The sequence below is a fragment of the Nesoenas mayeri genome (assembly GCF_963082525.1).
Source record: "Nesoenas mayeri genome assembly, chromosome: 3".
NCBI lineage: Eukaryota > Metazoa > Chordata > Aves > Columbiformes > Columbidae > Nesoenas > Nesoenas mayeri.
In genome coordinates this window covers 36638367-36662527 of record NC_137544.1, presented here as the reverse complement: position 1 = coordinate 36662527, position 24161 = coordinate 36638367, and the positions used below count along the sequence as shown (strand labels likewise).

Here is a 24161-nt window from a genome sequence, read left to right as displayed (position 1 = left end):
ATAAAGACAGAATCTAAACACATAGAAGGAAGATATAATTCACTCACAACTTGAAGAGCAAACTACAGCTCTGTACCAGGTTATCTTATTCTTACTTTATCTGGTGATTTATAAAATCTGTTTTCCTGGAAAGCTACTGTTTACAAGCATTGTATTTGCCAGAAACTTCACATAAAAATAAATGCTCTGTCATTAAGGTCAGTGCTATTATCTCTTCAGATTTTTATACTACACTACACTACTAAAACACAAAAACACTGACTTTACAAGGTTGAATTTACCATTTGATAAAGTCATATAAACTTAACTTCTCCTTTATTGCTAACAACAGACTAGTAGCCCAGGGACAACTGATCTAAGGCAGAAGATCTGCTGTTAAATGCAAGCAGTTCCTGACCTGCACCCCACAGGGCTTTAAGTTCATGTTGTTTTTTCCCCTCAAGCACAGCTCTGAGCAGAGAGTACATGTTGCTGTGGTGCCAGAAGCTGCAAGTTCAGTGCTCTACATGCAGAAAGCCGGAGTTCTGGGACACCTGGTGCAGAAATGCTTGAGGAACCACACGGGTACCTGTCAGGGCTGGCACCAAGGCTGAGCTCAACCTGCTGGTTGTTCTCACCAGACAGTTCTCAAACCAGGCACTCCACTACCACCTCTCCTTTTACATGAGCCCAACCTTGCTCCTAAGAGACAAGCAATAGACATACACTGAAGGAAAAGCATCATGGCTTGATGCCACGGTTGCTTGGTTCAGCAGGACTTGCCCAGCGTCACAGGCAGAGACTGCTGCACCTCAAGTGACAGGTCTGTCATTATTCAGGTCCTTCCTCAACTTTCTCAATTCGTGGCCTAGCACAGGCAATCCAAGTTCACAGCAATCGTTACTTTCCACAGTAAGATAATTTTATGCAAATTAAGTTGTTTATATATGCATATATTCCTATATATACCAATAGTATATATAAATCTATAAATACATACATACACACATATATTAAACACATTCTTGTAATATTTTCCCAAAAGAGAAAGTGAGAGCTAAAGAGCAAATATAAGAAATTACATTGCCTAGAGCAGTCAGAAAACCCAAGCTTTAAGTGTCTGCATATAAACAGAACCTGTACTACTTCAAATCATTCCAGCACCTAGCAAGCTTCCACAAAAAGAAGGAAAAAATCATTTATTTTGGTAAGACAACAGATGTTGCTGCATCCTAAGCTAACCATGAGCATTGAGATCCCACAAGAAATTGTGCTGAAGAGAATTAAATAAGCCACTCTAGTCATCTTTCAAGGAAAAAGTAGACAAAAACATCTTCTGTGCAGTAGGAGTCTTTCATACATTATCTACTCTGTTTATTGTGGTTACAGACAAAATGTCAAGATTTGCATCTTTTACTATGTTCTCCTTAGTTTTGCTTTTGTATTATCACAACTACCTTTACCTGACATACTAGTTTCCTCCTCAAAACGAAAAAAAATATGGCAAACTCAGTAGTGCTTCCCAAGCATTTATGGGAGATGACAGATTTATCTTTTGGATTCACAAAGTCAGCCAGCCACATGTTATTCACTACTGACAATACAGGACACTTTGGAAGACCTAAACAGCAGAGTCTCTCTGCTCACAAAATAGGACTATATGTAATTGCTGAACAAAGACTAAGAAAAGAATAATGCCTGAGTTTAGAAACATATTTCTGCAATCCATGTTATCTTTCTTAGCTTTACTATGGAGATTAAAGTCCAATTAATCTCTCTGTGTTGTTTCAAAATGTGTTTCATGAAGACATAATGAGCCAAAACATCCTGTGCTTATACTGAATAAAACATAGGTTTAGAAATTAATCTCCATTAAAAGAATCAGAATTCAAAGGGACAGGAAAACAGTAGCAAGTTTGTTGAACTGTCTTCTGCAACAGCTTTAAAGAAAACACAGTTCAGGAATATTTTTTGAGTTTTATAATCTCCTAAATTACAACAGTTCACATTGACAAAAATTTTATCTGCTAAGAAATTCAGCAAGATGTGATTCTAGAGGCGGATTTTTGCTAAAAGCACTGTAAGCACACCTCACCTCTATCAAAGTATGCCCCTACAGAAACATTTTGCATTTCCTTTTAAAGTGGAGCTACTGTATACTCTCTTATGGTTGTGAACAGACAATCATGTCAAGCAGAAGTACTAGTTCTAGGGTTCTGAAAGACAAAAGGAGCGAAAGCAAGCTGTTATTTTAACCAAGAACAAGTAATGCTTCCTTCTGGAGATTCTACAAGCAGAGTAAAGAATGCATATGCAATACACACTTCTAATGCATTTGAATGTACTGAAATGCTTTGCTTACATAAGTCTCACTTTAGTGAAAACTGGAACTGACCTGGTAAAAATGTGTTACTGTTGCTTAACAGGTGAAAAAAATGTAGAAATATACTAGCTATTCTAATAAATTAAAGAGAAGCCATAACTAACCAGCTGTAAACCTCCTCAGTCCAAAAAACAGTACCTATACTGTAATATTTCAATACTAAAAAAGGCATGCAAATGCAAAGCTAGTTTATAAAACCAAAACAAACCAAAACACACCATACAAAAAAACTCCAAACAAAAACCCCTCAGGTTTTCTCCTCAGTGAGCCCACTTGTATCACACCTAAAACCCACAATGGAAATCAGTCAATTTTGTAGATGGGAGCTGATAACCAAATATGCATAAGTTCTTTAAGACTCTGACAGACTCCTCCCTAAAGCATACCAGCCTTTGGCATCAGCTGAGGAAAAATGCTTTCATACCATTTTATTTTGTCAATTGTTTTATTAACACTGAGGCTTGTCCATTAAGCTTTATCCTTCCTATGGATTACTCTCGCTAGGGGTTAAATCATAAGAACAGCACATACCGGAGGCAACTAACTTCTGTCAGAGCAAAATCCAGCAGTTTAACCATTGGTGTGAAGCCTGTGCCTGCTGCCAATAAAAAGAGATCTTCTGAAGCTTGAACTTGTGACTTCTTGAAGTTACCTTCAGGGTTGCTGACAGAAATATAGTCTCCTTTATTAAAAAACAAACAAACAAACAAATAGAATGGTAAACTTTAAGGAGATGAAAACAAGCTCATTAGCAGCCTGATTTTCACAGGCCCTTTCATATTGCCTTCACCTTTGTAGTATTAAGGTTCCTTTCAGAAAGGTACTATGCATTTCACACAAGAATCATTCTTGTTAAAAGAACAGATGTTCTATTAAAATGTCTTGTCTTGAGGGATTCCACACTGTATGAATACACAAACATTTGCAAATCAGTGTTAAAAACCTGCCACTATACCTGAAATAGAAAAGGAAGTACATCTCAAGTCTAGTAAAGCAGACCTATCTTTCTTTATTCAAAAATACAAAAAGGTGCTCTAAGACTACATACTGCATATATATAGTGTGTGTGATACAGTTGACATATCTCAACAGTTCAACATGAACACATTTGGAAGATCAGTCAGGAGAGCTTCATGTAATGGACAAGTTCTAGTTACAGGGAGGATAAGCCTGTGCATTTAAGGCATGGAGAATAAGGTTTAACCAAAAAAGTTAAGAGTACATCCCAGTGTATAAGTAAATAAACAGTAAGAACATCACAATACCCAGACAGTGAATGTGAAGCAATAAAGCAATTGCTGCAAAGCCAAACACAAAAAACCTCAACATATACTTACCAACTTGGAGGTGCTCAAGTGCCTGTGTGAATGGTCCGCAGGAATAAATTTTAATCATTAAATATATATGTGCACCATCGTGGCAAGATGGTTCTTTGAAATCCAGCGGCAAAAAAGGCAATACAGGTGTGTACGGTTTTACTACCTCTGTCCCTAGATAGAAAACAAAAAGGTAGCTGAAATACTATAAAAAGTACATCCAGCAAATGTACTGTAAACAAGTACCAAAATAACCAAACAATAAACAAATAACCTGTATATCCCATAAAAATAACACCATCACGTGCTTTCACGCAAGTATGTTATTTTCCACTGCACCAGTTCTTCTTACAGTCGCCTTCCACTTCCAACTAAAATCTTCAGGCCACTGTGAAGTATATTATTTCCAAACTACTTAGCAATTTAAAACACAGGAAGAAAATATCTTGTCATCCCCAAAGAACATGAAAATCTAAAAGCATTTGCATTTATTTTCAAGTACCACAGCTTGATTTTTTCTAAATTGAAATAGCAGATTTTTAGTGCTGCATGATTATATTTTTTTCCACTATCTTTTAAAAAAGCTACTGTATAATGACAGAAGGAAAAATTGCAAGAGTTGGACACCAGCAAACAATCAGGTAGGGAAGAGGACAAAACAGTTTACCATTAAAGGCTATTTAAAAATTCTTCTGAGAGATCTCTTTACCACGCACAGAGGAATGCAAGTACAGTGACCAGTATAATCATTAACATGCAACTTTTTAAAAGTATCCTTAAAAAAAAAAAAATAAACAAGATTTTTATCTCCCATTTAATTTTTTTACATTTGCCTTGAACAAAATTTGGAAAAATAGCACCTAAGCAATGCTTATCAAGATGCATTCCTCTTATAATCTCATATTATTATGAATACTGTACAAGTGAAGTGTAAAGTAGCATTACTATGAGAGCTATAAATTGCTCAGAAGGAAAAAAAAAATCACAACATTACCCTCCCCATGCCAAAAAAAGCTGCAAACCAAAAGGAAATGACTAGTCATACATAACACATATACAATGAGCTTCCCCACCTTCAAAGATGAACAGCACTACTTCAATAGAGAGAAGATTTTAAAGGCAGAATTGAAAGAGCTGATAAGCTCAAGAGTAAATGCCAACCATCTCCATAGTTAAGTTTCCCAGCAATATTAATCCAGTCAGTTCACTATTAAGCACTGATTGTGATCCTGGAAGCAGAGACTTTCTAACTACAACCAGGGAATTAGTGGCCTTCTCCCAAGACTACGAAAAGGGATTTATTTTAATATAACCATGGCTACATTCTACTTTTTCTTACCTGCAATGATTTGTTTGAGGTAAACATGTTGTCCAGTGGGAACACGGAGATGTGTGCTCTTAGGCAACATCAAGCAGAAGAGTTTGGTGTCGTGGGTAACTTCTGTCTTAGAAACCAACTTGCATTTTCTGTAGAACTGTCCTAAAAAAAATGGGTTTACTTGTTATATGAGTCTCAATCTGTCTTTCCATTCTTATACATTTTTTAATAAGAGACAGAGAAAAACCTGTATTTCACGATATACAATTATAAAAAGACTATAAACAGATGCTTTTTGTATAATTAATTACAATTAAATTTCTCACTTTGGTCTAAGGACTCATTTATAGCCTTACCTTAGGCTCACAACAGACTGAATCTGAGAGTTATCAGCATTGACTGGGAAGAAGTAGAAAACCACCAAATACCAGCAGAAAGCAGAACCCTCTGTACTACACTGCACCTGTGCTAAATTCAGCATATGACTACAGCATAAATATATATATGCAGACTAAAAGCAGTTTGGGTAATGCAAATGAAGTGTAAGCAAGGCACAGCACCCCAGTTCTCAGTAAGAGACTATCTAAACCCAGCTGGCATTCCACACATTTACTGGGTTGCCCACCCCTCAGTGTTGCAGTTTCACTTCTATTAGCACAAGTATTTCTGATGCAGCCTTGCACAATTTTTCAGGTACGCAATACCAATGCTTACACACAATATAAAATGAAACTATTATCTGTGCCTATGTAGGCAACACATGCTTCAGCATTATCAATAAATATTTTAGACTTGAATTGGTTCCTTTTGGCTAACTAGAAATTATGAGCTCCAGTTATATGTTCACATGCTTACTTAAATAAACTACAAAGTCACATATACAGCACAAATTTCTACTGATACAGCTGTTTTGGAGGCAAGGACATGGGTTTCAAATACAGTGCTTTTCAACTTGTGCAGCATCTAAATGCCGGGCAAATGGTGATGGAATAAAAGAGAAAGCTATTTAAAAACATACAAACAATCTCCACAAACAAACAAATCACTCTGCAATGAAAAATTTTAGTGGATATTCAGACAAGAGACTGAGAAATAAATCAGTGAAAGAACACAATCAGAATAGCTAATTAATGATGGGGATTAAAAAAAAAAAAAAAGAGTGGGCAAAAAGAACACCCAGGAATATTTAGCTTTGTTCAGGGACAAAAGGAAATTAATTATAATAGTTTCACCAGTATCTTATGGAAGCTCAAAGTAATGTGTTTTCCCTGTACCAACAATAGACTCAGAGCAAAATAAGCCATTTACTCTGCCTCTGCTACAGCAGGAGTACCAGCTCGTCACTTACACTGGTGATGATCTCATTGGCAAAGCGCCTGGCTAAGGCTGGCCAGACCTGCACCCAGTTTAACTAAGCTTCCATCCTCATCCGTGTAATCTGCATCACTATACCACTTCACGCTCTAAGAGAGGATTTGAAAATACAACTAAGCAGAGGGCTGTGCCCTGCTTATTACAACCAGAAACTGCAGAGCATAAGTAGGGATAAAGCAGCAAGGAAGAAGTACTTCAAAGAACAAAGGGCAAGGATGCAAAAACAACCACTTCGTGGCTTCATTCTGGAAAGAAACATGCTTAGAAAGGTTAATTTAGCTACAAATGCCAAACGCAGGAAGGTATTCCTCAACTCTCCACTGCAATATTCTATTAACTGATACAGGCCTGTTGACATTGCCACCATAGGTTATTATTTGAGTAGTTGGGAACAAGTGTCCCAGCTTTCCTAAAATACCAATGGGAATAACAATTGCTGCATAAGGCAAGTGCTAGCATATTGTAGAAACCTAGATACAAAATGAGAGGTGTAAAGTGAAGATAAATAGAAGCAAATTTTTCTCCTCTACCTTTAGGAGAACATTTTTCAGCTAAGCATTTACTGCAGCACTGCAGTATTTTAGCTCTAACCTGAAATACCAGAGTGGTGATACCACACTGCCTAAACAGGTCGGTAACTCAAGGGAAGTTTCATGGGCTACAAGATATTGGAAGCTCAGTCTGGCAAAGATTTTGTTTTTTAAAAAAAGCAAGCAAGCAGCAAAATCCCATGAGTGGCATTATCTAAACTTCATACTTCCAAAAAAAAAAAAACATGGCAGAAAGAAGCAGCCTCTTTGCCTCTTCCCTACAATAATCCCATCATGCCACTTACCATTTTCAATGTAAAATTTGTAGTCTGTCCCAGTTCATGTGAAGCCTCTCAAAATTTGACAGGTTCATATATGGGAATACTTGAGCATAACACCCTTCTAATGACACTTTCTGCACTGAAGCAATTTCAGTGAAGCAACAGTTCTTCCCCTCTCTTTTTTTCAACATTATTGAAAAATGAACTCAAGTCACTGCTTACATAGCTGAGCTCCTCATGAGACAGGATGAGATGCAAAGGACACAAGCAAAGGACACTCAGAAAATTCCAACTGGGCATCACCCTGAGGATGGTCTGGTCAAACACTGGGGCAGGCTGCCGAGAGAGAGTCTCTGCCCTTGGAGATATTCAAACCTTGACTGGACAGCTTTGAGCAGACAGACCAGGTCACTTCCAAAGGTCCCTTTCAACTGAGTTACTCTATGATTCTAATATTTCTTTAGGTCTTAACTGTTAGAAGTAGAAGCATCTTGATCTTTTGTATTTTGCCACTGCACCAGCACATGCTTCTTTACTTCTTGACTTCAATCACATGCTGATTGTCTTCTCAATAGGGATGGACTACCTGTAATAAATGTACATCACTTGTACATGGCCTAAATCTCAAACTCAGACAAAATTCTCTCTCAGGTCAGGAACTCTTTTTAAGCAAGTCTTGCAGCTCAGTGACCACTGCCATTGCTTCCTTGCTCTTACCTCCACCAGCACCACTTAAAGGGAATCCCAAGCCAGTAAGGCTAGCTGAGCTTTATTCTTCACTAGGGGTACAGTTCAAGAACAGACACCAACTGCAAGACTTCTTAAAAAACAACAACAGAAAGAAAACAAACAAAGATAAAATAATAATAACAATTTTAAAACAAACAAACAAAAGCAACACAAGAGGCTTTAGAGGGTCTCAATAAGCTAGCCTGTCCATTCTCCTTCCCCAGCATTCTCCAAAAGTCATTTAATGACCACTTTGAGTATTTTGGTAACTTCATCTAATGACTTATCATTTTCCATTTAATTTATCTGTACTGCAGTATCCTTATCACAAACATTTTGCTGTTCCCAGATATTCTGGATTAAAAACCCAGCCGAAGAGTTCAAGACAGCTGGAGACCAGTTACAGACTCCTCTGGGACAGTGCAGGCAATTGCTGCCTGAAGGAACAGCATCACCATTAACATCCCCTTCTTCAGTAAGTACAGGACCACAGCCTGTCAATTCAACCACAACAGAAACAAAAGAATTTTAAATAGAGAAAAGCTTTCAAACAAACAATATTTATCCACCAAATGCTTAAAAGTTAAGGGTTTAAACACAATGTTGCAGCACAGCCAGGCCTCTTTCTAATTGGCATTATTTTCAAGGGCATAAACGTACCTAAATATGTAGAGCTACACCTGGAAATACACATTCAGGTTACTAAATCTCAGCTGCACATGCATTTGCATCAAATTCATTACATACCACTACTGCCAGAGTAGGTGGCTATGGCATTTTTCTGCATACACTTGTTTTCTTAAATTATTCAAATACCTACTAGTGACTTATCCACTCCAAACGCCTGCAGAAACAGGATGTAAAGCCTCTGACATGGAATAAAGCTTTCTTCATCAATGTTTCCTCATGTCTTTCATCTAACATTCTACAAACCGCTTATTTTGAATGAGTAAACATTTCAGATGTAACAAAAGAATGACTACAGTCTTGAAAAATGAAAGGCAATAATTCCATTTCATACCAATCTTGAAGTAAAGCAAAAATCAGTTCTCTGGTTATACAAAATAAATGTTGTAAGAAGTTTTTTGTAATTTGTTTTTCTACCATTCTTTTGAAAAACAATACATACTAAAATTGCAAAGTACAGGACAGAAATAAAATGCTAAGACTGCTGTCAATTCTTCAGAATTACTTGAAAGGATATGGGACATTGGTAATATATCCCACAATACTGATCAGCTAATTCCAGGTATGTGGGAGTGGAGAGAGAAGTCAAAAAAAAAAAAATGATTCATCAGTGATTCACTGTTTCCTGACAATTTTCTGACCTTTCCAACCTGACAAATTCCAAACTTTTCCACTTATAATGAACTAACCTTTACCTCTCTCTTTTTCTTTTTAATTTGCCATATAGAAATTTTGTACCGATTCATTCAACCTGATATTTAAAAAAGAGACTTTCATAGCCCCAAGGAACCTGCTAGTTTAGGTTGTCTTAAATAAAATTAGTTCATTATCAGTGGTCCAAATAAAATCTGAAGCCACAAGCAAAGCCAATTGGCAATGCAGAGAAGCCTTTCAACAAGAGAACATCAGCCTCCAGTAGCAAGTTAAAGGATACCAGTTGCTTTCAGCATCCCCTGAAAGAAAGTTAACTGTCCGATGACAAAGATATGAATTGTTACTATACATAAGCAAAAGGCACTGCTCTCTTAATTCTGGAGCATCATCCAAGTGCCAAGTAGCAATTCCTCATTTTCAAAGTAGAGAAAGCAATCAGGGAGGAGGTCAAGTTTGATGAAGCTGTGTCAGTGTCACAGCTCCTGATCTCAAAGAAGCCACCCTTGCAGCATCCCCCCTGTGCATGAAACCTTGCCATGTGAAGCCTAGAGAGTCACAGGCTAAAGATGCTGCTCTCTAAACTAAAGTTTCTCATCTGCTGGACTGAAGAACTACAGCACCTTGATTCATACACATACAAAATGAGTTTTCTTAACGAAACTGCTGCATGGGAGCAGTTTACTAACAAAACATGCTGCATACCTTTGGGAGAGTATCATCCTTTTTCCTACTGTATTCTTATTCATTATGAAAGGGATTTTAATTTAAGAAATTTTCCTTGAATGATGTTTTATGCTTTTCATCAATGATAAGACTTCAGGGACAATTCTTAACTCTTCTTACTTGTTAGCCACTATCCTGGTAATGCTATGGAAGCAACTTCACCTGTTTGCTTGTGACACAGAGTTTCAAAGTATAAAAACCACATCGCTCCACTGCTCCCCCATCTTTTGCAGGGGAGTCCCACAGCATCCTCAGCAAGTACGTACCACCCAGTGTCCATCAGCCCACTGAAAGTTAATTCTTAATTTGTTCAGGTGACTTGATTATGGAGCTTCAAACAGTGTTAGTGCCCACCCAGCTGAAGGCAGGTGCCTGCCCATCACTCCTGGCAGCAGCCCAGTCTCAGAGTTATGACAACAGTGAACCCTTCCTGCTGACCATCCACGTATCATTACCCTCAAACACTTCAGTCAATTACTAGATCTCCTAGCCTAGCTCCTATTATCCAAAAAGGTCAGCCATGCCCTTCCCAGATCACCTCCTTCCCTTCCCAAAATGAAGTTTTCACTGAACTAATGCCTTCTAAACTTTCCCTGGTTATGCAGCAAATAGCACACCATCAGAGCATAAGTCTGGCATGTGTACCTTAGAGCACTGCATGACCATTCTCCCCCTTCTATTACTTCCAAAAAAAGAAAAAGCCCTAAGATCTTTTCACTTACACATTCTTTCACATTACACAATCACAACCCATTTCAATCCTCAGAGGCAGTATCACCTGGATTCTTTACTGAACCCTCTAAGCATCTGTCAATAGTTGCACGCTCATTAGAAGCACAGAAGTTGGTAATTAGGTTAGTTTCCAAAACAAGGGTCTAAATGGAAGTTCAGAATCACTTTCAGATGGAAGAAGCAGAGTTTATTCTCCATGGGGAAAAACACACAGGCACACCCCATAAGTCATCCCTATTAATGTCTCATTTTTCACTTGCATATGGCTACTGCTCTTACGTACCCAGTCACTGTAAAACATTTTCCAAACTGGCATGCTCACTACTTAGTTCTTCCCTTAAATTTCATTTTTACTGTGTTGTAACAAATTTCAGGACAAAGAAATTTGGTATTATCACATACAGCCCCAACATCAGTTGCTTATTCTACTGGCTAAAGCTGCTAAGAAACCAGAAAATAAGTAAAAAAATTGTGATTAATTCAAATAACTCGTAGTTTCACCTTCTGTTGACCACAACTACAGCTGAACAACTGTCCACAAGTCAAAAATAAAAGCCTTAGATACACAGAAATACTTTTTATGTACATACAAGGTTTTCCTTTTCAGAGCATGAAGTGTTTGGAAGCGACATCGTGAGCAGATTTGTACTCAATGAAATTTTGAGTGGTCAGTGGTGAAGGTCTTGATTTTTTTAAAATTCAGCAGAATTAGTTTTTTCCACAAAAAACCCTAGCATACTAATGCAGAAAAATCAAAGTTGAAAGATCTGTTTTCACCAACTAAGATAAAAAACAATTTCAGCTATCTTTGTTCAATAATTCCACAGCAAAAGCTAATATTTAAATATTTTTCCAGCTGGTATCTTTTCACCAACCTTTGATAACCTGCAGTTCTAGGTAAAAATATTACAGTGCTGGCCTGTCCCCACCAAGGCTTGGCTGCAATTCCACCCTGATGCAGAAGCATGATATGCAGTGGTGATCACAACCTATACCCTCATGAGCCATCTTATTTCGCAGTAAAGGCACCTACAAGAAAATCATGTCTGAATACCTATGAAAAAAACTGCTCTCTTTCACTGTGCTAATGTTGTGGGTGGGTTTTTTGTTTGTTTGTTTGGGTTTTTCTTGTTTGGTTGGTTGTTTTTTTAATCCAGAAAGTTGCACCTTATTTTTTCTTAATACTGCATTTAAATTGCCCAGGATGCTGGCACCATGACCATTAGTTTTTGTTTATGCTTCCTAATCACCAGCTTCATAACAGCTACCTAAGAGTTATGTCACCAGCTTCCCTACACTGACAATCTAATTATATTGAATTGTGCTTTCTATGCAATACTGCCAGGTAAAATTATTCCTCCAGAAAACTAAGCACTTAATCCTCCTTAAGGAGCAGAAGCAGTATTAAATATTCTTTTGAATCTACTGATACATCCTAAGATACAATGTAGTTCCTTATAATTCCATTAACATTAAAAACAAAAATCCCCCTCAATTTTGAAGAAATTCCACAATTATTTTCTTTCTTCCCCATTAATTAACAGATACACTGACCGAAATGCTACTTTAAAATCATCAGAAATTAGAGAGTCCACCATAGGCAATTTATCTGCAAGTATGACTTTCCCAGCTTAAGAGGAAAAAGTAGGGGCTTATGCTAATTGTTTCTTCATAGTATAAAGTTATTATAGGCTTCCAGTATCATCTTGGCATTATGTCATTGTCTCTGAAAAATAACATTTTTTGTAGAATTTAGAACTGGCTGTTGTAAAAATGAAGATTAAATAACTTAGAACTATAGGGGCTCAGGAGGGCATAGTGGTCACCCTCCCTCTTCACAAACTCATTCATGAACGCTGTCATATGAAAAAGCAATAACATAAAATCAAGTAAAGTTTTCAAGTGTCAACCCTGCCTATTTTTCAGCCCTTCTTCCTGTGCTTTAATACAATGGAAATGTTTCAAATGATTGGTACACAAGGAAATACTACAGAAACACTCCGGCAAGAAAAACCCAAGGAAATAAACAGTGCTCCCAGAAGCACTTACTGTTCACAGGTGCAGAATAAGCTTGCCACCAAACTCAAGTGTGGAAATATTCTGAGTAAAATTATTACTTTTATTAGAAAGTGTCAGTAACTTAGCAAAACAACTACAAATATTTTTTTAAATAAATAAATAAAGAGTAAAACAATATTACATAAGTACTTTCCAATCTGTTCCCAGATTTTCCAGTACTTTCAAGAACTGAAAATTATCAGTTATGCTGTCTTGAAACAAGGTTCTCACAGCCATGGGAAACAAAAAGTAATGCTGAGAGTAAGCAGTGGAAGATACATAAATCCAAGTGAAAAAAATAAGAATATTTAAGGCAATGCATCTGTGCTACCCTATATATACATTTATGTAGTGCCACATAGAAATACCAGGTATAGAGCTATCAAATAGCTTTAACTGGCCAGCTTAGGTCTTGAAAGTAAAGCAGCTCCCACCAGGGGCTACTTCAACACTGGTTCTGCTTCTCCTGCTCACACTCAAATTCCAATATACCTTGTGTCAAAAGTTCTACCTGCTCTTTTCAGCCACACTAACATTTGCAGAACTTTACTTCTCTGTGAAATAGGTGTAAGTTACTTCATTTATGTCACACACATCACTGGGGTTTTTTAATAGCAATTGGTATATCATGTAAGTGCAGCTATTTACAAAGCTAGTATGTCCTTCCTCTGCCCTGTTGTAGTCCTCGCTCATCTTTCATCACAGCTACACACTGAAATAATGTAAGAGATCAAGTATCTAATGTGAATCACACCCTGGTAAGCAGTATACACATTTACACTATTTTGCTGCAGGGTTTACTTGCACTTTACTAGTACCTGACATTATGTTCTGCCTGTATTAAAAGTGCTCCTAGTGTGGGCACAGGTTAACAGGCAAACCACATGTGCACAATCTTGATGCAAAATAAACTGAAGTGTAAGCAGCATTAAGGAGAACCTCTGTATCTGCACCACACTTCATACTAAGCATTTCTGCAGTTTATCAAAGAACAATCTAACCTCCTCTTCAAAGAACTATTTAACTTCATATATAAGTGCATCGATGAATTTATGAGGTCAGAATTACTTACCAGGCTAGTGGTATTCATTATTTTATTTCCAGAATAAAGTTATTTTGCTTCAGAAAAAGTAGTTTTGCATATAAAACCAACTGCACACCCAATATAGACAAGGAAGTTATCTAGAGTTGTTAATTACTATCTCTGTGCTCACACTGCACAAGGTATGAATTTCTTCACCCATAACATTATTTTGCTCCTACAAAAGTGGAAGCAAAACTGAAAACTCTGCAATTCAGAGTAAGGGAGCACAATTCTAAGCAGAAATGGAGAGTGGCTACTTAAGACTAAACTGAGTAAACACAAGGCTCCAATACATAGATTTCAGGGCCAAGCTGAAAGCACAGGGTTGGAATAAAGGAAAGACATCTAGGCTTAAGCATTCTTCCTGTATAAACCTTCTGGCAAGTTCAATTTAAATTTGAGGGGTTTAAAATTGAAAAACCACAGAATAAAAGTTTCTGGAGTAGGGATTGAAAAGCCATAGATATCAATGTATTTACCAGATTCATCACCTTGGTAATCAGGAAGCTGAAGAAATTCAGACTCAGCGAGCCCTTTAACTTTTCTGGGGATTCAACTTAAACTTAGTCAGTCAGTGATACATAATAAAGTTACCCAACACCTATAATGCTTCTTTGCATAACATGACAAATGCTATGTTGGAGAATGACTTCTTAGAAAAAACTGCAGAATAATAATCCAGAAAGCATAGCTCCAATCATTCTCACTTTCCTCATTTGCAAAGGACCTATAAAGCCACTATATTCTACACATCTTGTTCTTTCAGGTTGTTTTCTCTTTCTGCTTTTCATAATCATGAAAAGTAATAAGGGAGAAAATGAACAACGGACAGTGGACAACATATTACTTCAGGCTGTATCACCTTAAATAAAGAGAATTGTACTGAACAATCTAATATCAAAGTGGATGACTCAACAGTTTCTGAAACTCTCAGAAGGAAAATTGCATTCCACATAAGCTAAAGGTAGCTAAAGAGATGTACTTTCATGTAGTTGGTCTTGCTTTCTGTACCACAGAAATCTCTCAAATTTAATGGCCTAAGTAACACAACTGAGAGACAGTAAGAGGTGTATGACATGGTGATCAACATTTAATTAGCTCTTAAAAGTGTACAGATTCTCTTTCACACATAATAATGTAGACTAATGTCAGTCAACTTTTGAGTGCTACCGGATTGAGGGCCAAGAGGGATTTTTAGAAACTGCAATAACATCAGGAGCATGCTTATATTATATAATGTAATGTGATGTAATTGTGCAGAAATTTATAATTTAGCTGTTAAAAAAAGTAGCACACTGATCAGGCTAATAGACTTCAGTGCTGCATCAAATTCATACTACTCTGTTACCACAAAATGAACTCGTAGGTAACATCTACTGCTTCTTGCAGAAACATCAGCTTATTCAGAGCTGGTTTTGATACCTATACATGGCTTGAAGTGTCTTATTTAATAACAGCCCAAGTTATAAGATGCAGGGTGCTGGAACAACATTACAGCATTGAAAGATGTCATTACACCTGCAGTAACAGTTGGAAGTGGAAGCTTTTGTTCCTTCACTACCCATAATGACTGAAACAAGTCCATGCACTGAGGTTTTCATATGGACAGAATGGATATTAATGGATATTAAGCACACAGGCAGCCATGACATGCAACAACACCCAAGTCTTCACTTTCCCCTACTAGGTTCTTCCAGTCTTTCCACACACCTGCATGACCTCCAAGTCTACTGCACAACAAAACAAATCAACAAAGCAAAGCAAAAAAACATCTCTAAGCTGAACCGTTTCCAGTAGAATTCCTGAGAAACTTCCAACAAAACCAGAGGACATTCCTGAAAGAAAAGTATGACTACAGGAAAAGAAAATCCAAGGAGAAACTAAATATGCCTAACATGCTCCAAAAAGTCTTAAACAGCTCGTAATGTGGCCATGAAAATGCTTACCTCTGTCCGTGCGTTTGATAAATGTATTATGATTCTCCAAGGGCTGTCCCAGCATTTTCCAATGAATGTTATCATTTTTCTTTAATATAATCTCTACTTTCCCAACTTTTTCAGTAATATTCACTAAAAGATAAAAGGTTTCACACTGTTACTTTTGAGTTGCATTTTGTACAAAAAAAAAAAAAACAATCTCTTCCCTTATAATGAAATTTTAGTAAGATTAGTCATTTCTTGAGATACACAGAATTAATCGAGTAAATTAAAATATCAAATTAAAAGTACTTCCAGCTATCTCTTTATAATGTTTTACAGTGAATTTAAGACAACAAGCATTAACTTAATATGCATAATTAACATAACATATTTACTAAATACTTTGTGAAATGCTTCACAGTCCATTTGGTCAAAAAGAATGCTCAAAGAGTCCTCATTTACTGGAAACTGTCAACTATCACTATTTACTTCTTCCTTTCTTTTCAAGGCCATTTGAATGAATAACTAAATCCAAGAAAATCCCAGTCTAAGCAATGAACAGTTTATGAGTACAAAACAGAACTAATTATTTTAACATTTAGCCATATTCAGACGTTTCAGAGGAACATCAACTTATCACTCTCACATGCCTAAATGCCAGAATTTAAAAAAAAAAATTGTTAATGTTATGGTTTGATTCAATTGATGTGTCAGAACCTGGTGGTACGCAAAACTAAAGCGTCTGATGAGTCAGAAAAATCAGTTAAAGTTTCATGTTCTGATATTAGAAGAAATACAGAAATGCTGCAAGAGCAGGAACCTACCAGCCAAGTCTTCTTGAACTGCATGATACAAGTCTGAAATAGAGAAAAACTCTACTTTAAGCAAAACCAAAATTACATTATAGTTTAAGGCTAGAAATACAGAGTGAACTAATAAGCCTAGAACCCTATGCATCTTTATCTGGCCCTGAAATTTCACTCATGCATCGTATCAGTCCCAGGGAATTCTGCAGGCCTAACATATAACGTTAAGAAAGGCATCAGTTTTCCCATTACTTTTAACCATGACTCAAGTAAAGATAACAACCTGCATTTATCTAAATCATTCCACTTGCCATTTTTGAATAAGGACATTTTAATAACCATCTAAAACACACGTGAGGAAAAACTTTACATGACTTCTACATCAATTTCTTACTACACCTTATTTCATGCATCAAAAATTAAGTACATACTAAACAAATGAAGGTATGAGCTCATAAAAGATGCAATTCCTTTACATAAAAGTACTTTAAAGTACTCATCTCTAATGAAAGAGGAATAAAATATTAATTGGTATATGTAAAACACATATGGCCTGATTAGAGGGTTTAAATAAAATAGAATAAAAATTCAGTATTTTCAACTGTAAAAATCACAGTACGTACCAACTTCTACAAGATATGAGTGGTCATCTATGATGATCTCTCCCCTTAATCGTTTGTCTTGACAGTCAACTATCACCAACTCTGCATTCAGATCCTTTCATAGGCAACAAAAAAACCAAACAAACAGAAAAACCCATTTTATTAAAGTTCTCCCAGAATACAAGCTGGATCGAACTGGATCTTGTAATTCTCTCTTTTGTAAAATACACCTACCTTCTGCTTAGTATATATGACAATGGTGATCAAACTGTCTGTTTGGAACCAGTCATAACTGTAAAACAAAAATACAGTAAAGAAAAAATATATACTTTATTTGAGCATACCGTAATATATTTAACTACTAGTTTTCAAGAAGAGTTTCTTTCCAAATTTACTAGCCAAATACATTATTTACTATTTTTTGAAGAGATTAAGTCCAGAGCCAATGATTTTGAAAAGAATATTAAAATAAGAACAGTCTAATTATGCATTCTGATAGCCAGCACATTGTAGCTAAAATTATATGGCATTGGGTTTAGTTAAAAAGCATACGCATCCTCTTTGCAGCATGCGAACTTCCTAACAAGATGATTAAAATCCTCGAGGCCAGACAAACACATGAAATAGCCAGGGTGACTTACAATAGTTATAGATTCCATACACATACCACAAAACCACAGTTCCCTTCAACTTCCCAAATCAAGATCTTATATTCCCATGTTCCCAAGCTGCCCAAACCTTGTAATAAAGCCAGGGTAACAAACAGAAAGCCTTCAAATGCTCACTGCTTGTATTGCTTTACACTTGCCAAGAAGTAAACTACCCGCCAACCCCAGAAAATCTGTTCCTTTCTCTAGCTCTTTCCATGGGGACCGTACATCTGACAATCTCATCCATGGCTCTCCACCATACATCATCTGCAATTCTCACCTGACTCCAGTGCCTTGAAGACTGCAATCCTAGCAAGCAACAGTCAACTCTGCCCGCAACAAGGTTAATCCCTTGTATCTTCTACCTTCTCCAATGTCCTAACCACTTCTGCCTACTGTTCGGAGTCTCGGATGAGAAAAGAAGGCAGAGAGGGAAGATGCCCCCTCCAGCAGACACTCCTGACAACCAGCATGTTCTAAGCTGCATACCTTCCAGACACACACCAGACACACACAGGAAGAAAGGCAGTGAGGTCTGGGGAGCGCTCCAGAAGATAAGCCACATGCCTGTTGTTCACAAGCCCCAATATTTTATATGGCTGCAGGTAATTATCCTAGAAATTAAACATTCACAGGAGATTTTGATGCAAAATGAGAAACCGAACCCTGGCGATTCAAGGCATCATGGGGTAAAATGATACCTCAGTGACAACAGCAGGCATATCACAGAGGGGTTTAGGGCCTGCTTTGCATATTGTAGAAGCTTGAATATAGCTATCATATCTTAATATATTCCAGCTTGAAATGAAGTACTTTTCCAAGGCACACCAACTCTCATGTTTATGGACAAATTAACTGAAATAAAAAAAGTAAACAGCCCAGTTGGAATCACTTTCCAAGAGTTTTCTCAAGAAGCAAGGCTGAGGAGCCTGCAAATACAAGCCCTACATTTGCATACAATGCAAGACAGCACAAGTCTTGGAAAACAACAGACCAAGCCAAGAAACTCCCACCATCATCTGTCTATAGGGATAATATGACCTTTGGAAAGACATTTAAACCTGAACCTCAACTTTCCTACTTGAAGGGTATGGCAACAATATATACTCATTTAGCCGAACTATCAGGAACTAACCATGGAAGAAGCTGCTGGCATTTACTGAGAACTGCGCAGAATTATTAAATAGAATGTTCAAACAATGGAAGACAAAAGTTTACCTTAGCATTACGTCTTTAGTAGAAGCACCCAGTACTCCCTTCTCAGAAAGCATGCCTACAAAAAACAGAGTCATTAGAACATTTGCTGTAAGGCTCACTAATAGAAATCATAACCAGAGGTGGGTTTTTATTTTTTTAATTCAATGTCCTAAATAGCTCTCCACAATATTTATTGGATTCGTTTTCAGAGGCAGCCAGACGTATTCACATACTTTTTAAATTTTGTTTTTATTTAGCACTTTCTCTTGGAGAGCAGGCTCCTAGAACACAAAGTTCTACTTCAGAAATTAAGAGTTCCATATACCACAGAACCTGTGCATGCAGCCCTTCTGGTACATGTAGCCTGGCCTCAGTTTCATCTGTTACTATCTTGCGCTTTCATACTTTGTGACAGTGAAGCATGGAAAAAAAGGTTATCTGGATTATTTGCTTACACAATTCAGATGAACTAATTCAATTTGGGATGTCTGGTCTAACCTAATTCACAAGTAAGATTTCATATCAGTCAGTTAATCTAAGATATCAGGCCTAATCTATTTTGCACTTCGCTAGGAATTTTCACATTAAACCAGCTACTCACTTTTAACTATTAAACAACACAAAACAGCCTGAAAAAGCTTTTGCTGGGAGAAAACACCTGGTCATTCTCTGAAAACATCAACCCTACTAATCTCTGGCATAATAGAAACTGAACATACCTGGCAAAAACTTGAGCAGAGATGACAGATAAAAGCAACTGCAATCTTTCATAGATTTTAATACAAGGTAGTTACATAGAATCATGATGGAGAAAGCTGCACAGGCTGAAATATTATATGATTTGTAGCACCACATGAAGAGCAGGAGTTTTCCTGGCAGAGGTCTAAGATAACAGTTGGTAAGTGCTAGTTTCAAGCCCATCCAAAAGCAAACCCTGCAAACCTGAATTGGCTATGCATAAAATAATTAATGTATGAATTCTAAGTTACTTAGGTCATTATCTTCTAAAGGCCAGTAAGTTTGGACTATGAGCACAAGTTTAAACACAGTAATTGAGTGGTTCCACCATGTGGGAAGTAGATTAAAAAAAAAAAGCAAGCCATTCTGTCTAATCCAATCTGTCAAAACTATTTGATCATCCAGATTGGGAAGATTAACCCAAAACAACTAAAACTCACTGGAATTACTTATCATTTGATCCTTAATTACCCCTAAATACACACCATCTGCAGCCGGCAGGGAAGCTAAAAGGCAGAGCAGTCCGAAAATCAACCACCCAATGATAAAAGCCTATGCTTTTTTTGTGGGACATAGACCAAATGCTTAGGTTGGCCTCAACAGGTAAGAGGAATTCATGGTCATACACACTGCTATTTGCTGTTGCAAGTCAACAGAAATGAACAGCCGTGATAAAATAGAACGTTCTAGCAAACCAACTTATTTATGAATTATTCTGAAATACTGTAAGACGTTATGTGAAAACAAGGAGTCACATTGCAATAAAAAGACAATGATTCAGGTGATCAAAGAACCAATTAAGAAAAGTGCTCTATTGGTAATGGTGGTCATAAATAAAGAAGAACTGGTAGTGAAACTGAAAGCTCATGGCAGGTGTGAAATTAGGGAGTTTAAGGTCCTGAAAAAAGTGACCAGTAGAATTATAACTCTGCACCTCACAAACTTCAGCTTGTTCAGGGAACTGCTTAGCAGAATCCCGTGGGAGATGAGACAGCAAAACTATTGACAGAGTCTCACACTATCCTCATAGCCACACCAGAGACAGCTGGGTTTGACAGGCAGATTACAATCTGGAGAGAAAATTAGTAGGACTGCCAGTCACAAAAGGTGTGATCAATAGCACAAAGTCCAACTGGTGACTAGTTATAGCTGTTATTCCTTAGAAACATGGAATGCTGATACTGTTTGATATCATCATTGGCAACCTGAAGAGCACTTGCTGTCCCACTGTCAGGAAAGGAGGTAAACAATAACATATCAATGGAAGTGGTCAAAACACAGAAGGTCACGGCTGCCATTAAAAGGGACCCTAATAGACTGAACAAATGGGCTGGCAAAAGCTCATGAAGCTCAAAAGCAAATGCCAAATTTTGCACCTGGAAAAAAAAAAATCTGATGCAACAAAGCAAGTGGGAGGCCTGACCGGCTAAACACAAGCTTTGCAGGAACCTTTCCAGGGGCTTAGCAGACAAGCCAAAGTTGGGCAGATATTGCACCCTTGTGATGATGAAGGCCAACTTTATCCTGGGCAAGAGCACAACAATCAGTTCACAGGAAGCAATTCTACCTCTCCATCAGCATTTTTAAGACCACATCTGGGATACTGTATCCTGTTTTGGCTCCCCAGTGCCAGACAGATATTGATAGACCAGATCAAGTCCAGGGAAAGGCCACCAACATGGTCAGCAGCTGGAGCACAGGATATATGAGAAGAGGCTGAGAAAAACGTGTTTGTTCAGCCTGCAGAAGAAAAGGCTAAGGGGGAAATCCAGCTGCAGTCTTCAACTACCTAAAGAGAAGGGGATGGGAGGGAAGATAGCCACATTCTTCTCAGAGGGGCACAGAAGGACAGAGGCAACGGACAAGCGGCAGCAAAAATTGTGGTTATGTGTATGGAAATAAACACAAATGAATCAAAACAACAACAACAACAGAAAACCCAAAACAACACATCTCTTCCCTTCTCATGGGGCTGCTCATCTGATCCAGTATGCAAGTTCACCCTGCTTTGAGCAGCAGACTGCACTGAACAAGCTCCAGATGTTCCTTCCAATCTAAACTATTTTAGGATGCCCTGAAGGCTTTCTGTACCTATTGTTTTCTCTGTTCTTAAGAGGCCCAGAACAAGCCTGACCCATATTTGTAAAATCCAAATATTAAGAAAAAACAGGAATGTTTATATTTATATTATTTAACCTAAAGAATTCCAGCTTGTTGAACCTTAAGATTTAGTTTTCTGTACTCGACACTAGCTCAAAGTCTCCTCCCATCACCCTTTTCTACAATATAAGATTTTCAAGGTCTGATGTGCATATACTCAAGCATTAGCTTGTTTTCAGATGGTGGAAGTGCTCAAGTAATTTATTTTTTTTTACTATTAATATTACAAAAATCATCATCATCATTGTTTCAGTGAAAGAGAAATTCAGTTTAGCTCAAAAGTGCAAGACACTTTTTAAAATAAGTATTTGATACATATTTGTGCTCAAACAAATATGAGTTTTTCAGGCATGCTTTGGTAATGGCAGTATTTTGAAATTTTTATATCTTTTGTTTGAACTCAACTATGAACAGATGTTGAAAGCACATTAGGCTACACCCACACTGACTGTTATCACAAGCAATATAGAATTGATGTTCATAAAATCAAGGATACATTTAGGTTGATTGATCTGAGCACACTCCAAATACAATTATTTGCATATTTTAGATGGACTGGACAAAAATGTCTTCACTAGTGCCAACAACTTCCAAAACATCAAAAGTCCATGACATAGGCTTCTCTTTCCCACTTTCAGGCAGCAATGCTTATTTCTAGTCTCATTTTGACTTAAATGTACAAGAACTAAGCACCAGAACACAACAACTGAATATGAAAAACCTCATGGAAGGTAACCTCAGGAACTGACCTCCCCTATTTTAGAAAGAAAAGTCTTGCCAGGCAGGTAAACTGAATACAAGAAGCAACCACCAGTATTTTGGAAATGTTATTGGAAACTACAATAAGAATAATTTTCTATGTCTTTCAACAAGTCATATAACCTGGACAAGGAAAGTTATTGCTAGGAGCAAGAAGGGAAGCAAGATGGAAGAGAAAGGGAATAGCACTTATTTCTCTTTACCTGGATCCACTGTGAATATGAAAGATGCATAGGAAAGCTCTGGACAGCTATACAAGCACAAAAAGTAAGAAATTCATGAACCAACATAACCAAGAAGAGGACACTGGAATATATGGTACAGCTAGTCTTCTACTTGAATAAAAATATTTATGATGTATTTAACAACAACTAGCTACTGCCTAGTGCTACAATTCTGATAAAGCAGAGTTTGCTTTCTCATTCTCTGTCTTTCAAAGCAAGATTAACAGCTTCCAACAACTTGCTCGTAAGTCAGGCAACAGACTTTGTCAAAGTTTAGCTTCGCATCTTATAAGACTATAGAGCAAAACAGAAGCAACTAAAATCAGTCTTGCTTACTTTTCTGTTTACCTTTCTGCGTAGCTCAATGCTCATACATGCTAACAGGTAAACTGCCTTTTAGAAGACAAATACAACGTTTACAGAACACAAAGGGAGGGCAAGGACGACAGTATAAGAACAGAAAAAAACAAATGGGAACTCAAATTCACCAAGAAAGCATGAATGCGTAAGTTTCCCTTCATTGTGCCTGCACTTGCTGGAATACCACCCTGAAAAACTTCTCTGGCTTCATCTTAAGACATATCTAGGTTTCTGTTCCTCCTGCCACTCCAAAATTTGACTGCTGTAGACTCCTTCCAAAGCTTCAGCCTTGAATTTTCCATGACCAATTTGCACCTGTTCCCTCTCACGCCAAAAGGTAAGCCTTCAGTTTGAAACGTATTATTTCCTTTCACAGATGTTCATCTTATTTCCTTCACCAACACACTCCCATCCACCTTCATTGGATGGGACTTCATAAGCCATATTATTTTAGGAAGACTCTTGTACTAAGATGACTAATCACTCCAGAAGATTTCCCTCAAGTATCAAAATCAAACACACAGATCTTGATCACTAGCAATCAAAGCTACCTCCAGCACTTGACAAAGGGCTCAGTGAAGGCTTGTGCAAAGCTTGAATGCTTCCCTATCTCTATGAGGACTACTGTCAACCTTCTGACATGTTCAAAGAACTGCGCTCGCTTCTCCTAGAGCTACACCAAAAGACAGTCCAACCATTCTCGCAGTTACATCCCAAGTAATTCAGTCATGCTATAAGAGCTAATTCACCTCCACTTCAACTCATTTACCAGTGATGACCTTTCAGCTTTTAGTAGAGACTTAATAATCATAATTATTCCCCAAGATTTTTTCCCATATCTGCTACTGCAGCCCCATTGGCCTCCTAGCTTTTCTGACAGAGAGAAAGATCAGAAAGC

General features: G+C 37.4%; 1 protein-coding gene across 3 annotated transcripts in view; it reads right to left on the bottom strand.

The window, feature by feature from the left end:
- The window catches only part of CYB5R4 (cytochrome b5 reductase 4), a 38407-nt gene that overhangs the window by 3615 nt on the left and 10631 nt on the right, over window positions 1-24161 (bottom strand). For all 3 annotated transcript variants that reach the window (XM_080342093.1, XM_080342094.1, XM_080342095.1), the window contains 8 exons: window positions 19044-19098; window positions 17410-17467; window positions 17197-17290; window positions 16592-16624; window positions 15795-15917; window positions 5018-5158; window positions 3700-3852; window positions 2894-3044 (listed from right to left, as the gene is read on the bottom strand). In XM_080342093.1, coding sequence (XP_080198219.1) covers window positions 2894-3044; window positions 3700-3852; window positions 5018-5158; window positions 15795-15917; window positions 16592-16624; window positions 17197-17290; window positions 17410-17467; window positions 19044-19098 — 808 coding nt within the window. The remainder of the gene's footprint in view (window positions 1-2893; window positions 3045-3699; window positions 3853-5017; window positions 5159-15794; window positions 15918-16591; window positions 16625-17196; window positions 17291-17409; window positions 17468-19043; window positions 19099-24161) is intronic.